This window comes from Nomascus leucogenys, chromosome 17, assembly GCF_006542625.1.
Source record: "Nomascus leucogenys isolate Asia chromosome 17, Asia_NLE_v1, whole genome shotgun sequence".
In the NCBI taxonomy this organism is placed as follows: domain Eukaryota; kingdom Metazoa; phylum Chordata; class Mammalia; order Primates; family Hylobatidae; genus Nomascus; species Nomascus leucogenys.
Window position 1 is genome coordinate 47,892,467 of NC_044397.1, and position 16,911 is coordinate 47,909,377.

General features: G+C 44.1%; 1 protein-coding gene across 1 annotated transcript; it reads left to right on the forward strand.

The window, feature by feature from the left end:
- Positions 1 to 14,985: 14,985 nt before the first annotated feature.
- On the forward strand, positions 14,986 to 16,779 carry LOC100584905. Its single transcript, XM_030795609.1, is given in 6 exon segments — positions 14,986 to 15,302; positions 15,304 to 15,366; positions 15,368 to 15,486; positions 15,737 to 15,853; positions 16,102 to 16,389; positions 16,575 to 16,779. Coding segments are annotated over 6 exon segments (912 nt in total). The 5' UTR covers positions 14,986 to 15,182.
- The last annotated feature ends 132 nt before the right edge of the window (positions 16,780 to 16,911 follow it).

Genomic DNA, 16,911 nt, shown 5'->3' on the forward strand with positions numbered 1-16,911 from the left:
CTGTCTTCCAGGCTGGAGTGCAGTGGCACGATCCGATCTCTGCTACTGCAACTTCCACCTCCGGGGTTCAAGCGATTCTCCTGCCTCAGCCTCCAGAGTAGCTGGCTAATTTTTCTATTTTTAGTAAAGAACCGGGTTTCACCATGTTGGACAGGGTGGTCTTGAACTCCTGACCTCAGGTGATCCACCCGCCTCGGCTTCCCAAAGTGCTGGGATTACAGGCGTGAGCCACCGCGCCTGGCCTCAAAATAAACTTTCTAAATTAACTGAGATCTGTCTCAGATATTTCAGGTTCACAATTATATGGCTATTAACAAATGGAAAAAATATAATAACATTATTTAATTTCCGATTTTACGACCTTCCTAGCTTCTGGTCCTTTAAGCAGGCAGCCTGAGATTTTAAAACGGAAGCAATCCTCTGAAATAAAATGTAAGCCACATGTGAATTTTAAATATTCTAGTAGCCAAACTTAAAAAAAAAAAAGGAAGAAACAGGTGGACTTTATTGTAACAATTTCATCGTTATATATTCTAATTCTAGAATTCAAATATTCTAATATTCAAAATATTATTTTAATATGTGAGCAGTATGTAATTTTTCATGTAATAATATTATTGTATATAATAATATAAAATATGTATAATAATATATAATATTATGTATAATACTATACATGACCTCAAGTGATCTGCCTGCCTTGGCCTCCCCAAGTAGTGCTAGGATTACAGGCGTGAGCCACCGCGCCCGAAGCAGCGGTGCTTTTTTTTGAGAAGGAGTTTCACTTGCACGATCTGGGCTCACTGCAACCTCCACCTCCAGGTTCAAGCGATTCTCCCACCTCAGCCTCCCGACTAGCTGAGATTACCAGCATGCGCCATCATGCCTGGCTAATTTTGTATTTTTAGTAGAGACGGTGTTTCTCCATGTTGGTCAGGCTGGTCTCGAACTCCCAACCTCATGTGATCCGCCTGCCTCGGCCTCCCAAAGTGCTGGGATTACAAGTGCTTTTAAGAGAAAGAGACACGTCATAGGAGGATCCCATGGCAGAGAAAAGAAAAGAGGGTCTCACGGAAGAAATAATCACCTATCATCTGGAATAGCACAAAAAGACAAGCAAAAGAGATCACGACATGACTACATCAATGAGAAGAAAAAGGCAACCTGGCTGAAAGGACTCATTGGCATCATGAAGCTACATTTAACAAGCTGCAGTGAATGGTCAGCCTCTGGGATACCAATAGTCTACCATGAAGGCTGAACTCATTCTAATAAAATCAGCATGTCTGCACCATTCTGGTGGCATAGGGTTACAGTATCCGTTACAGAAACTCCATAAAGACCAGTGAGTACCCTTCTAGAATTGAAGTTATTATGAAAAAGCATACCAGCGCTGGGCACGGTAGCTCATGCCTGTAATCTCAGCACTTTGGGAGGCTGAGGCAGGTAGATCACCTGAGGTCAGGAGTTCGAGACCAACCTGGCCAACATGGTGAAACCTCGTCTCTACCAAAAATACAAAAATTAGCGGGGTGTGGTGGTGTGCGCTTGTAGTCCCAGCAACTCGGGAGGCTAAGGTATGAGAATCGCTTGAACTCAGGAGGCGGAGGCTGCAATGAGCCGAGACGGAGCCACTGCACTCCAGCCTGGGAGATAGAGCAAGATTCTGTCTCCAAAAAAAAAAAACATACTAGCTTGGTGCCTTGGCTCATGCCTATAATCCTCACGGCATGGAAAACTAGAACATGGACACACACAGTTAGGTTCAGAGCAGAAGTTTATAGGCAAAAGAGAGAAAAGAACTCTCTGTGACAGAGAGGGTCCTTGGAGAAGTGGGTTGCTGGTTTCATGGTGAAATGCAAGGTGTTTTATAGATGATCTTGAGAAGGTAATGTCTGATGTACATAGGGTATGAAAGATTGATTGGATTAGGTGTGCCATTTGTATACGGTGCAAAAAACTGGTTAGGACTAGTTGTGCCATTTGCATAGGTGCGAAAATCTGGCCGCCACCACCCTAATTTTTTATTATGCAGATGGGTTCTCTGCCTGGCCAGCAGCCATGTTGCCTATTTCTTTAACGTTCACATGGTGAGGAAACGGAGGATGGAGGCTCCATGTTGAACATACCTGGCTAGCTGCTGGCATTCACTAGTGCAAGCTTCCGGTTTTCTTATCCATGTTCGCTGCTCGATTTTTCAGGCTGCTTTTGGTTAAAAGGGAAACTTTGCCAGGGACTCTTTTACCCTCGATATCTGCCTAAACAATTTCTTTCTATCTCCTGTACCACTAGCATTTTGGGAGTTCAAAGTGGATGATCACTTGAGCCCAGGAGTTTGAAACCAGCCTGGGCAACATGACAAAACACCATCTCTACTAAAAGTACAAAAATTGCCCGGCATGGTGGCACAAGTCTGAGGTGGGAGGATCACTTGAGCCTTGAAAATGGAGGTGGCAGTGAGCCGGGATTACACAACTGCACTCCAGCCTGGGTAACAGAGCGAGACTCCATCTCAAAACAAACAAACAAACAAACAAACAAAAAAGAGAAAAGAAAAAGCATAAAGCACACCTAATCGTTTGTTTTCACAGTTAAAAACCCTTGAAACCAGGCCGGGTTGTGGTGGCTCATCCCAGCACTTTGGGAGGCTGAGGCAGGCGGATCACATGAGGTTGGGAGTTTGAGACCAGCCTGACCAACACGGAGAAACCCCATCTCTACTAAAAATACAAAATTAGCCGGGCTTGGTGGCGCATGCCTGTAATCCCTGCTACTTAAGAGGCTGAGGCAGGAGAATCACTTGAAACCGGGGGGCAGAGGTTGCTGTGAGCCAAGATCACGCCATTGCACTCCAGCCTGGGCAACAAGAGCAAAACTCTGTCTCAAAAAAAAGAAAAACCTTGAAATTACAATGAACTTCTGCTAATTTTAGAGAATTCTGCTATACTGTACTACAATACTGAACTTTAAACACCTTAATAGAAGTATTTTTTCTTTTTTTTTTTTTGAGATGGAGTCTCATTTTATCTCCCAGTCTGGAGTGCAGTGGCAAGATCTTGGCTCCACTTCAACATTTGTCTCCCAGTTTCAAGCAATTCTCTTGCCTCAGCCTTCCAAATAGCTGGGATTACAGATATACACCACCACACCTGGCTAATTCTTGTGTTTTTAGTAGAAATGGGGTTTCACCATGTTGGCAAGGCCGGTCTGGGACTCCTGACCTCAAGTGATCCACTCACCTTGGCCTCTTAAAGTGTCGGGGATTACAGGCGTGAGCCACCGCGCCTGGCATAATATTTCCTGAAGGCATAAATAGTTATGTAGATAGTTTCTCTCAGATTAACATGATAAAAGTAAAAATTAAAGACAACATTTTAAATGGGATAAAATTAACCAAAACCACATTTTTTTTCCAATGGCTTGGCATAATTGCCATGTTTTCTGAAATGACAGATTACTAACAAGAAGCAAAGACAAGATTTTTGCTTTGCTCAATTGTTAAGTTTGGGATCTTTTGAAATTTAAAATTCTGGCTAAACAATTTGAAGGGAGAATTCTTTAGGTGGCTTACTAGGGTTTCCAAGGCAATACAAGAAGAATATTGATAGGCAGGAAAATGCATGCTATATACACATATTGTTCTTCTCTGCTTTGCTTTCATCTTTAAAAATTGAAAATTGCAAATCTAGTCTCTCAATTTAGAGTAAGTTAACAAAAGATTTATTTTTCAGCAAAGCAAATAATTGTAGAAAACTGATGGGGAACAAATGCCATTAGCTGCCAAAAACAATATGACCAGATTCAGTAAGTATCTAGCCATGCAAATGACAGCCCAGTTAAATTAAGACACCATAGGTGCATGTGGACAGCATTTCCATGCAATGTGGTGCACCTCCACTGGGCACCTTCTTCTGCTTGTTTACAGAGATACCAATTTCCCCTAAGTGACTCAATGTGAATACTGGAAACTGAGAATGCTGTGTTCAGAGGGATTACTGGGAACATGGTTAACACACTTTTACCATATTATAATAAAATTTGATGTATCCTACTCTACCTCAGAAAGGCTTTTAGTAAAAGATTGTTTATTTATAGTACTCAATGTGGATTCATGAAAAATTATAATATATTCCAGGAAAGTCAGAGACACTTAAATGTCAACCAAATTCCATAAAACACACCTGAATGAGACAAAGTCTTCTTAGCTAAAAATGTTATCAGTAAATTTAGCATAAAATAGAAAACCAACCAGTACTTTGTGTTAAATGAACAGTGTCTGGCACGCGAGTACTACTCAAACGAAGAACACTCAAATGAGTGTTCTTCATTGTCATCATTAAAATGGCACTAACAACACGTGCTTTCCTGTCACCAGCTGGCTTGCTTTCCATTGGTGTAAAGTGAAGAAGGTGTTGAAATAGAGAAGAAAGGTGATAGAAATTGAATACTTATATAAAATACAATTTTTAAGAAAAGTGGCATTTGATGTACAACTACAGGTAAGACTTGTAGGAAGTCATAATGTTATTCTATTGACAGAATAAGTTTATTCACAATATTCTTATTTCAAACAATATCCCTTTTTTAGCTAAATATATGCCAGCCTTTTGGTGAAATATTGCCTGAGCTCAATAGAAATCAACAAAATGAGGCCAGGCGCGGTGGCTCACGCCTGTAATCCCAGCACTTTGGGAGGCCGAGGCGGGAGGATTACGAGGTCAGGAGATCGAGGCCATCCTGGCTAACACGGTGAAACCCTGTCTCTACTAAAAAATTCAAAAAATTAGCCGGGCGTGGTGGCAGGCGCCTGTAGTCCCAGCTACTCGGGAGGCTGAGACGGGAGACTGAGACGGGAGACTGGTGTGAACCCAGGAGGCAGAGCTTGCAGTGAGCAGAGACCGTGCCACTGCACTCCAGACTGGACTCCGTCTCAAAAAAAAAAAAAAAAAAGAAATCAACAAAATGAACCTTTATTTTACCAGAAGCATTTTACTATTGATGCATATGCTTATTTTGCTTAAAACACATTAGCTTTTTGGCTGGGCATGGTGGCTTATGCCTGTAATCCCAGCACTTTGGGAGGCCGAGCAGGTGGATCACGAGCTCAGGAGATCGAGACCATGCTGGCCAGCACAGTGAAACCCCGTCTCTACTAAAAATACAAAAAATTAGCTGGGTGTGGTGGCGGGCGCCTGTAGTCCCAGCTACTCGGGAGGCTGAGGCAGGAGAATGGCGTGAAATGGGAGGCAGAGCTTGCAGTGAGCTGAGATTGCGCCACTGCACTCCAGTCTGGGCGACAGAACAAGACTCCGTCTGAAAACAAACAAACAAACAAACAAAAACATTAGCTTTTTATGAGAGACACACTTTTCTTTCAGTGATTTCTATACTGCTGAGAAGTGGTTGTTCTACCAGGAAACTGCTATTCTCAGCTCTACCAACATTGACTAATAGTGAGTGAAAGTGATATGTGGATAAGAAGCAAATGTGTCTTCTCTGCATCTCTTTTTAAATTTATTCATTGAAGAAAAAGAAGAATGCAGATAGTAGATGAAAAATAATATGATTCCTGTAAGATCATGAAGTCCTCTTAACCTGAACAAAACAAAAAACAAAACAAAACAAAAAAAGAAAAAAACGAAAAAAACCACAGGGGATAGTGATGTGAGCAGAAAATGTATTATTTTTCTAAGCCTCTGAAATTTCAATATACCACCTGCATTGCTTTAACAAATATATAATTCCTTCAGTTTTGACTCCTCGGCATATAATTCCATTCCCTGGTGAATCAAAACTGAGAGAAGAATAAATTTTATGTTAAGGTAAGAGACATGGGGAAGACCCATTACTTTTGACCCACATCTCCTCCACCCCCAGCCCCAGGCAATCATCATTCTACTCTCTGCTTCTATAGTTTTTGTGCTGACTTATTTTACTTAGCATAATGTCCTCCAGGTTCATTAATGTTGTTGCAAATAACAAGAGTTGCTTCTTTTGAAGGGCTCAATAGCATTCCGTTGTGTAAATATACCACATTTTCTATATTTATTCACCTGTTAATTAACACTTAGTTTGATTCCATACCTTAGGAGTAATTGTGAGGAATCCACTTCCCCTTTTTTACATTGGCTTTTAACTCTTTTTATTTTTATTTCCAGAAGCATTTTAATTTAATACTATAACTTATGATTGTTACATATCTTCATCTGAGATTGATTTGGGTCATGAGCTATAAGCCCAGATTTACATCCTTGGAGCTGCAATCTACATTATTAATAAAAGATACTATTTTTCCAAGGGCTGTTTTAATTTATACATAGTAGCTATAAGCATTTTTCACTGAAAAGCTCTTCTAAATATATTATAGTAAATATTTAAGAATAAGAATAAGAATAAAATCATTTATATTTCAAAGATTTTCTTATACTTGACTGGGTATATTTTGTCATATTTAATGTATTTATTATTTTGAAAAATGCCAAAATAAGAATTTTATTATTTTTCCTGGAATAACAGACTGGGTTTCTGTATTGTGTCTTTGCTAATTTTTGCATATAGATTTGACTGCTACCATTGAATTTAGGCTGAGTTTTAAACCCACTGTTTTTTAGTTTGTGTGGTTTTTGGTTCATTTGCGGAACCAAATATATTTCATTTGCGGAACCAAATATATTAGACATTTAGTGTTTGGGGTAAGTTGGCTTCTTTTCTACTCTCTTTTTGTTATTACCTTTGGAGCTTTAGAAATTGCTAGGATTCAAATAAGGTTGGTTTTGAATCAAGTGATAGAAAATTCCAGAAAAGACTGAGGGAAATAGCTACTGGATAATGCCTTTCAGTGAGATTTATACATGAAACGAGTTTATTCCAACTTTGTTGAATTTAGAAAATAATTGCCTACAACATATGTAGGCAATTATTGGTGACAGAGTGAGACTCCATCTCAAAAAAAAAAAAAAGAAAAAAGAAAAGAAAAGCTTTATTTTACCAAATTTTTCATACTGAAAGTTCAAATTCTTAAATATTGACAGTGACATTCTTTTATTTATTTATTTTTTTTTTGAGACAGAGTCTCGCTGTTGCCCAGGCTGGAGCGCAGTGGCACGATCTCGGCTCACTGCAGGCTCCACCCCCCGGGGTTCACGCCATTCTCCTGCCTCAGCCTCCCGAGTAGCTGGGACTACAGGCGCCCGCCACCACGCCCGGCTAAATTTTTTTGTATTTTTAGTAGAGACAGGGTTTCACTGTGTTAGCCAGGATGGTCTCGATCTCCTGACCTCGTGATCCGCCCACCTCGGCCTCCCAAGGTGCTGGGATTACAGGCGTGAGCCACCGCGCCCGGCCGACAGTGACATTCTTGATTACCATTTTCTAGGTGATGTAGTTTGCATTTATTAGTACTACCTTTCAACTTTTCCTTTTGTGGTGTAAGGTTATAAAAATGCCTTCCAGTTGATTTCTTGGGTAATAGCAGAATCTGTTTTCTCAGTAGCCTAAGAATTCTTAGTATACCACTCTTAGAGGTACTGAATACTTAGGCACTTGTCTGAGTTTGTTTATGACATCCCTTGCTTGGGGTAGCTGACATTACAGAAAAGAATATTGCTACTGTAGTAAGAGTTGGAACAAATACTTACGTGCTTGTAAACCTTTGCCTTAATCCTTAGATAAATGTCATTCTGACTCAGTCCTTTTGGTACAACTGTTTATGATTCTAGAGTCTCCTTCCCACCAAAGTCAACCCATGGAGTTTTCAGCTTTTGATGTTTATTTTTACCCAGTAAGCTTCATAGTTGACGTCATTACATTGGCCTTCCCCAGGCAATTCCTGAGCCTTAGAGCTGACCATCCTACCTCTTCCTTCTTGTCTTACATTGTCTGTTGCTGGGTCCCTCTCACTCCGTATTTGAGCCTTCATGAGGCCTCAGTTTGGAGGAACCAGAGGAAAGCATTGCCATATATGTTTGGTTGAGAATCAGAATCCTCTTGAGGATAAAGACTTTACATTTATTATTCATAATACAAAACTGCATTTTTAAGATGTGGACATGTTTCACTCAAATTAAATAAAAATGATTTTATCAGTATGCCAACATGTTCAAAATAATTGTATAAAGTTCACCAAATGTTTTGCTTTAGACGCCCCCACATAAAGATTGATATGTATGCATTAGATACATTTTTTTTTGGTGTAGGATTTGTTTTCATTTTTAAGATATTTTCCCACTTTATGCTGATTTTAAGCTCCACAAAACTTATGAAAAGCTTTATTTTGGCCGGGCGCAGTGGCTCACACCTGTAATCTCAGCACTGTGGGAGGCCGAGGCAGGCAGATCATCTGAGGTCAGGAGTTCCAGACCAGCCTGACCAACATGATGACACCCTGTGTCTACTAAAAATACAAGAATTAGCCAGGCATGGTGGCATGTGCCTGTAATCCCAGCTAATCAGGAGGCTATGACTGGAGAATCACTTGAACTGGGGAGGCGGAGGTTGCAGTGAGCCGAGATTGCGCCATTGCACTCCAGCCTGGGCAACAAGAACGAAACTCTGTCTCAAAAAAAAAAAAAAAAAAAAAAAAAAAAGAGGCCGGGTGCAGTGTCTCATTCCTGTAATCCCAGCACTTTGGGAGGCTCAGGCGGGTGGGTCACAAGGTCAGGAGTTTGAGACCAACCTGACCAACATGGTGAAACCCCATTTCTACTAAAAATACAAAAATTAGCTGGGCATGGTGGTGTGTACCTGTATATCCCAGCTACTTAGGAGGCTGAGGCAGGAGAATCGCTTGAATCCGGGAGGCGGAGGTTGCAGTGAGCCGAGATCATGCCATTGCACTCCAGCCTGGGTGACAGAGCAAGACTCCATCTAAAAAAAAAAAAAAAAAAGAAAAAAGAAAATAAAAGCTTTATTTTACCAAATTTTTCATACTAAAATTTCAAATTCTTAAATATTGACAGTGACATTCTAGATTACCATTTTCTAGGTGATGTAGTTTGCATTTATTAGTACTACCTTTCAATTTTTCCTTATGTGGTGTAAGGTTATAAAAATGCCTTCCAGTTGATTTCTTGGGTAATAGCAGAATCTGTTTTCTCAGTAGCCTAAGAATTCTTGATATACCAATTTTAGAGGTATTTGAACACAACTGGATATATGTGCTGAAATATGGATTTATTTATAACCTTATTAGAGACTAAATCATGGCAACACATTATAGTTTAATATTTTTGTCTAAATTCTTGTTGAGCCACATCCATCCGTATATGTAATACTGAGTTGCCAACAGCTTTTTTATACTAAGCCAGAACTCATTTTACCTTGTGGTTTCGTTTGAAATGTATGAGCTGTCTTATGTAACATTCAAATAAGTAATAAAAATTTAATTCAAAGACTATGGAAAGAAAAGTCATACAGGCACACTGTTAGTGAATTGGAATCTGGCACATGACACTGATTAACAGGTTGAGCGGATTCAACTAGATCTAAATCCCTGAAACAATATTGAAAGACAATTTTTTGATTAAAAATATCTTTGACAATTTAATAGACCTATGAAATTTGAAAAAACTCAATGTGTTTACTCATCATCAATCAATATTAGGTTAAACTAAAAATTTTTGAACACATCATAAAAAAATAAAATTAATTCACTATCCCCAGACTTACTGTGATTAACACAAGACTTTGGTGTATTTGAAAGCACCAAATTTTTAATTAAAAATCTCCATTTTGAAAAGATCTTCAAATTTTTTTTTCTTGAGATGGAGTCTCGCTCTGTCACCCAGGCTGGAGTGCAGTGGCATGATTTGGGCTCACTGCAACCTCTGCCTCCTGGGTTCAAGTGATTCTCCTGCCTCAGCCTCCTGAGTAGCTGAGATTACAGGTATATGCTGCCACAGCCAGCTAATTTTTTTTTTTGTATTTTTAGTAGAGATGGGGTTTTACTATGTTGGCCAGGCTGGTCTTGAACTCCTGACCTCGTGATCCATCCGCCTCAGCCTCCCAAAATGCTGGGATTAAACAAGCGTGAGCCACTGTGCCCGGCCCAATCTTTCGTGTATAACTACTACGTAAAACCTAATACTAATATGCTTGATTTATGAAAGATTTGTGAATGCCTATCACTGTAGTCAAAAATCATAAAATTATATAAATAGACTGTCTAAATAATTTTGATTAAAATAGTTGGTATTTGATTTGAGTACCAGTATTTATATAGTATGAAAAATTCAGGCTTGTTTTATGAAATGGCAAAAGAGTATTTTACTTTTTTAGAAAGGTAAAAATTATTATTTTTTTTACTGTTGTGCCATTTTATAAAATAAGCCTAAATTTTTGGAGACATTTTTTAAAGAAGCCAATCTTTTCTAAAGGAAGATTTATACATAAGAAACTAAAGATATAAATGTCATATTATATACATCATTTCCTGAACCCTACAGTAATCTGTAAAGTTTGTTTGTGTACACCAATCTTAGATTACCTAAAACATAATAAAGTTTTTTAGTGTTATATTTAACATACAAAAGTTCAAAATATATCCAGACGGACAGGACCTATGGCTGCCACTTTAAAAAAACAAATGATTGGCCAGACATGGAGGCTCATGCCTGTAATCCCGGCACTTTGGGAGGCCGGGGCTGGTGCACCACTTGAGGTCAGAAGTGTGAGACCAGCCTGACAAACACGGTGAAACCCTGTCTCTTCTAAAAATACAAAAAGTAGCCAGGTGTAGTGGCACGCGCCTGTAGTTTCAGCTACTCTAGAGGCTGAGGCAGGAGAATTAATTGAACCCGGGAGATGGAGGTTGCAGTGAGCCCAGATTGCACCACTGCACTCCAGCCTAGGCGACAGAGCAAGGCTACGTCTCAAATAAATAAATAAACAAAAACAAATGTTTTAGCACGAAAAGAACTTAAAATAGTAAACTAAACTGTGACAGTTTAGACTAAAAACATGAGAAATGACTTTTTATTTGCACTTATGCTTAATTACCTTTATTCATTTTGGAACATGCAGGAAATGATGTGGTGGTAACTTGCTGGGTGGTGACTAGGACGGTATTTAGTGTCCTAGGGATGGTGGGATCCAGTGGACCAGAATCGTCAGCACCTCACCATGTTCCCTGCTGTCCTCTCTCTGTGACTAAGTTTTGTGAGAGAGGAAGGGAAGGGAAGGGAAGGGGAGGGGAGGGGAGGGGAGGGGGAGAGGAGGGGAGGGGACAGGAGGGGAGGGGGAGAGGAGGGGAGGGGGACAGGAGGGAGGAAGGAGAGCAACTCACCATTGCACCTCCCATGCTGGCCACAACATCTATTTATGGTGGGCTTACTGTGGGTTGCTTGGAGACTGTATGACGTGTTCATACTGGCCCTCAAGATGCCATCAATAGGGGAGCCAGATAAGTAAGCAAATAATTAGCATACATGAGCTGCTATTCTCTGCTTTAAAGCCTGCTTCTCTTACTTGGTGTCTGCTTGTAAGGAAAATGATCCATCTCTAAAGATTTCTGTTTACTGAAAGAAAACAGAACATGATGGACTGTTCTGGCACACAGCTTCTTTTAAGTTATGGAAAGATGTTCATGAGAGATTGTGTTCAGTGAAAAAATGGTATGCAATGCATGCTCAAAGTTGTGAAAAATATACACCTTTGGAAAGGGTTATATCAAAATGTCACAGTGTTTTGTTGTCTCTGAGTGATGAGTCTTAATGATACAGAAAGTAGAAAAAAATTATTTGACAGATAGTGAGCATAAAAGAGTACTTGGCAGAGCTTCCCTTTAGCAAAAGGAAGACAAATAGTTTTTTTTTTTTTTTTTACTAACAAACATCAGCCTGAAAGATGCAGCTGCAAACATAGATAAGCAAGCTGGAAGCTTGGAAGGGTGAATGCTGGCAGCTGTACCAATAGAGAAGGGCTACCTGTGGGCCAGGCATGTCCAACATAGAGGCTCAATTTTTGTTGTTGTTGTTACTACATTTAAAGGAATGGGCAATATGATGCAGCTCAGGAAGAAGACCCACTTAAGACCCACTTACATAATACAAGATTAGGGTGGGGATGGACACAAATTTGCCTCCTATGCAAACTTTCCATGATCCATGCAAATGACGTACCTCTAACCAATTTTTCATGCTCCATGCAAATGACATACCTGGTCCAACCAATCTTTCGTGCCCTATGTAAATCAAACACTGCCCCCCCGAATCAGGCATCTATAAAATCCCCTGCATTTCACTGTGGATCCTGCAGCCCATTTGGGACCCCTCTCTCTGCAGCAGAGGGAGCTTTTCTCTTTCTTCCATCTATTAAACTTCTGCTTTTAACCTCACTCTTGTGTGTTCACATCCTAGTTTTTTATGACCATTAGGCAACAAATCTCGGTTATCACCCCAGAAGAACAAGGCTGCTTCATTAGGTTCCTTGAAAATGACACTGAACCCCTGTCCTGGGGAAGACAGAGGATGCCCATCTAAGGTCATGGATTCATTCCTAGCTTCTCTTCTATTTACGATAAAAACAAGAATAGCTGATACTACTGAGCACTATGAGCCAAGCGCTGTTGCTAAGCAAATTACATAATAACTCATTTAATCCTCCCTCAGCAACTCTGGCAGGTCTAGCTGATTCCAGTGTTTACTTTCCATTGTTTTTCCAAGTGTGGCAGCATTTAAGAGAATTGTTTTCTTTCTTTTTAGTGTTGAATACTGTTTTTTATCTATGAAAGAGGATACTCTGATTTCTCCTAAATGATTAGTAAGTTTAAATTTTGTTGCAATATCCAGTGATTTCTTTTCACTGGAAGGAAAGGAGGCATGCAGTTTTATTTTGGTCAGCATGCTCAGGGCCACAAATGTGTGGACACCTAGGAGCCAGAGTCATTTTCTCAGGATGAGAGTCACTGAAAGGCACCAAGTAGGTGAGGGATGGATTGGGCTGCTGGTTTGAAAGCGCAACATGGAGCTTCCTAAGGCACAGGCAGCTTGGAGGCAGAGAGGCCAGTGAGAGGCAGGAGCAGCAGCCCAGGCTGTCACCAAGGAGGAGACAATGTGGTAAAAATAGAGAAATGCACGAGTCTGAAAGGTTTAGATAAATGTGGATTTCAGCACCTCCTCTCCCACACCCCACTTATCAGCTGTGAACCTGGGGCAAGGCACTCCTTTCTGTGTCTTTATGACTTAGCTGAGGTGACCACTAAATAGGAAAAGTGCCTGGCTGGTGATACATAATAAGTAGCTGCAAGTGGTAGCTTTCTTCCCTACCCACTTGAAGCAGAAATTGGTGACCAGTTTTTCTCTCTGAGTCATCCAGCTGGCACCAGAGAAATTCTGAGGCTGCTTGTTCAGACAGGGCCACCATGATGTCTGGGCGGCATGGCAGATCTGGTCCTTGGACCAGTTTGGAAAAGACGGGGAAGGAGACAGAGCCAGAAAAACTGGGCCAGATGCCTGGATTCTAATCATACCCAGGCCTAGGCCTCTCTGGTTCTGGCTGTGCTGTGCCTGTCTGGGTCCTGAGCCAAGTGATACTTGGTCCTTACCCACAAGAAGGTCACCGTAGACCAAGGAAAACTCACAAATACACCATCTTCTCATGCTGAGGCCTTATTAAGCCCCAGTGGCTACTCTGGGAGAGAGGTGCCATTGTCTCCATTTTAAAGGTAAGGAAACCACAGCTTACAGAGAGATATGGCCAGAGTTGTCCAGCCTCGGAGTGACTGAGGCAGAACCAAAGTCATAATTTGTCCAGCTGCAAGGCTTGAGTCTTCAGCCTAGCCCAGAAGACATCATCCTGCCCAGGCCTGGCTCCAACCTCACCCACCTATGACTCATTTCTGGGACCACCAGCAGGAAGAGGAGGCTCTATTTTGAGCAATGGGGAGCCCATGCCAAGCACAGTCACCTGCCCCTGCAGAAATGAGTGGGGCTGAAAGCTTTATGGTTTCCAGCTTTTCATATCTACCCTGAGCCAACAAAGGCTTGTGGCTGTTGGCACACAGGCAAATTGTCCAACCTCCAGATGGAGCAGAGCAACGGTGAAGGAAGCCTGCTGGTTCTTGTCTCAGCTCAGCCACTTCTGAGCTCTGTAGCCTTGCACCAGCCTTTGCCCCATCACTGAGCCTGTTTTCTGCCTTACAATGAGGACTTTGATACAAACCACACACACAATGAGGATGAAAACTGATTAACAGGTAAAATGACCTCAGCTGCCAGGGAGTCCATGCTCAGAGAACTCTCATGCTCTTGGGTGGAATATTTTCTCAGAGAAATAGAGCTTGGGGGTCAGGGACATGGGCCCTGCCACTGACCTGCTCTGTGACTCTGAGACAGTGGCTTCCACTCTCTGAGCTCAGATCCCCACTGGGCAGGCTGCTCTGATCTTCTATGTCCCCGTGTTGGGAGGGGAGTTCATCCTCCCCAGCTTGTCAGGGAACACTTGGCCATGGCTGAGGGCAATCTGGCCCCAGTGCCCTGGCTTATTGGAACAGCAGGAAAAGACAAACACAAAACCCAGACCGCAGCTGACCACGGAACCCGCTCTCCTTGACCCACAAGGATTTGTTGTGATCCAACCAGCCTGTGACTCTGTCCACATGCTGCTCCTCTGCAGGGATGCTGCTGTTCACTCCTACTCTACTGAGACACACAGATGTCCTGGCATGGGAGAATTCCCTCTCTCTCTCTCTCTCACACACACACACACACACCCACACACACACACACACACCCACACACACCCCTAACCTGCTTCCTCCAGGCTCCTAAATCACCTGTCGACAAAAACTGCCTTCAGCGGCCCCTTAGCCTGTGAGCTGACCTCATTCCCCCTCACAGCCCTGAGTGAGGGTGTGCAGCCTCCTTGGGCAAGAGGATGCAGGCTCTGGGAGGCTGCGTCGCACATCTCCAGTCCCCACTGCAGGGCCTCTCACCGGCTGGGGCAGTGACCCCTGGTCGGAAGCACCTCAGTGCTGCTCATGATTGCGGAGGATGGCCTCACCAGATAGGGAGTCCTGGAGGGCGTGGGGGCTTGGTCTCTGACTGCCAGCAAAAGAAGCCGACATAGAGGCAGCAGGCGACAAACACTGAGGCAACTGACTTGCCCGAATTTAACCCTCAGGTTTTTTAAATAAAATGCAAGTGCAGGGGCTCGGGACTCCTGGAGCCCCGTGGGGCTGAGCGTGGATGGTGCTCGGTGTCCAGCTTCACTCCCAAACCGCATCCCGAGCGTTTGCGGGGCGGAGGGGCCCCAGGGCGACGGCTCCGGAACAGACCCAGGCGGCTCCGGTCAGCAGCAGCCCCTCTGGCTTTCTCACAGCGCGGGGACCCCCATCCCCGCCAGCCCCATCTCACTGTCCCTCTCAGGTCCAGAGGAGACCGTGGAGGACCGCGTGGCACCAGGAGCTGCCAGGAGCCAGGGCGACTTAGAAGAATCCGGGAACCTGGCGTCCCGCAGGGACGCAGCCCCAGGAGAGGTGAGGCCACCCGAGTCCGAGTGGGAAGGGGCTCCGCGCTCCTGGGCACCCGCAGGAGCCGCAGGGCCCTGCCAGATGACCCCGGGTCGGACCCTCCGCACCAGGTGTTTGGGCGGAGGGGACTCGCTGGGTACGGCTTGGGCACCGGCGGGCGAGAGCCTGGACACCGCCGGGAGCCCGACCTCCTGGCCCTTTGCGGGCGGGGAACGGGGCCAAGGAACAGCGCCAGCCCCTCTCCACAAGCCGGTGACCCCATGACTCCAGGGGCTGCCGCTGCCAGCAGGTGAGCTCAGCCCAGGCGTCCCCTCCACAACCAGGCCCGGATCCCTGCCTGGCTCCCGGAGCCCGGACTGTGCCTTCCGCAAAAGGGCTGCGCTCTAGGTAGGAGAAACGTTCTTCGCTCCCTGCTTTGTGGACACTCGGTTCCTTGTAGGCGGTTCTGCTTGGCCCCTTGCCCTTATTAACCTTGACCACGGCGGCTGGGTGGACAGGGGCTGGACACCCTGGGCTCCACCAGAGTTTTCTTTTGCTGGGTGACTTGGGCTCTGGCACTCAGGGCCTCCGTTTCCCTGGCAGATAGATGAACATGGCTTGAGCAACTTTGTGTTCAGACGGTTTCTTCTTTCCAGAAAGTGGCCTCCACAGTGCCCTTCCCGGCAGCATGGAGTCGGCAGTGGCAGCGTTTCTATCCGACTCTGCGGGGCTGCATGTGAAGAGGACTCTCCCATCCCGCTGTCCTCCAGGAGCGGGACCTTTCTCCCCGCAGACTTTGCTGAAGACGCGGCCCCCTGGTCAGGGGCAGAAAACAGATCCAGGCCGCCCCGCTCCTGCTGGGTGGTGGAGAAGGTGGAGGGCGGGCAGGTGCTAAGTGCTACTGTGAAAATAAAAATCATCATAATAAAGAACGAATGGGTTTCGTATCTCTTAATTCTCACCATCAATAGGGTATTCGTGGGCCCATTTGACAGAGGAGGAAGCCACCTGGAGAAGCTCCCTTCCTTGAGAGCCAGGCCCTTCCCTGTCCAGCCCCGTGTCACCTGCTTCCCTTACAGCTCGCTCTCTCCCCCTCTCATCTTCATAACCCGCTTCCCTCTGGGAGCAGGAATTTGAGCTCAGAGGTGTTGAGCAGCCTGTGCGAGGCCACAGAGCTCACAGCAGGAAGGACGCCCATAGTGACAGGGACATCTGACGAGGGAGCGCCCTCCTCTGGCTGGAGGGTGGGGCAGCAGCAGCAGCCAGGCTTCAGGGAATGGGGTGAAATGAGGGCCCCGGGAGCTCCCCAGGTGGAAGAAGCACAGGTCTGGTAGAGGTTCCCAGGTAACAGGAGTTTGAGTGAGGGTCAGGGAGGTGTGTGAGGAAGGTGGAGACAGGTCCCACTCGGGCAGGTCCTGCCTGAGTGCCAGTATTGGGGCTGGGACTTCTCAGGGATGGGAGAGTTT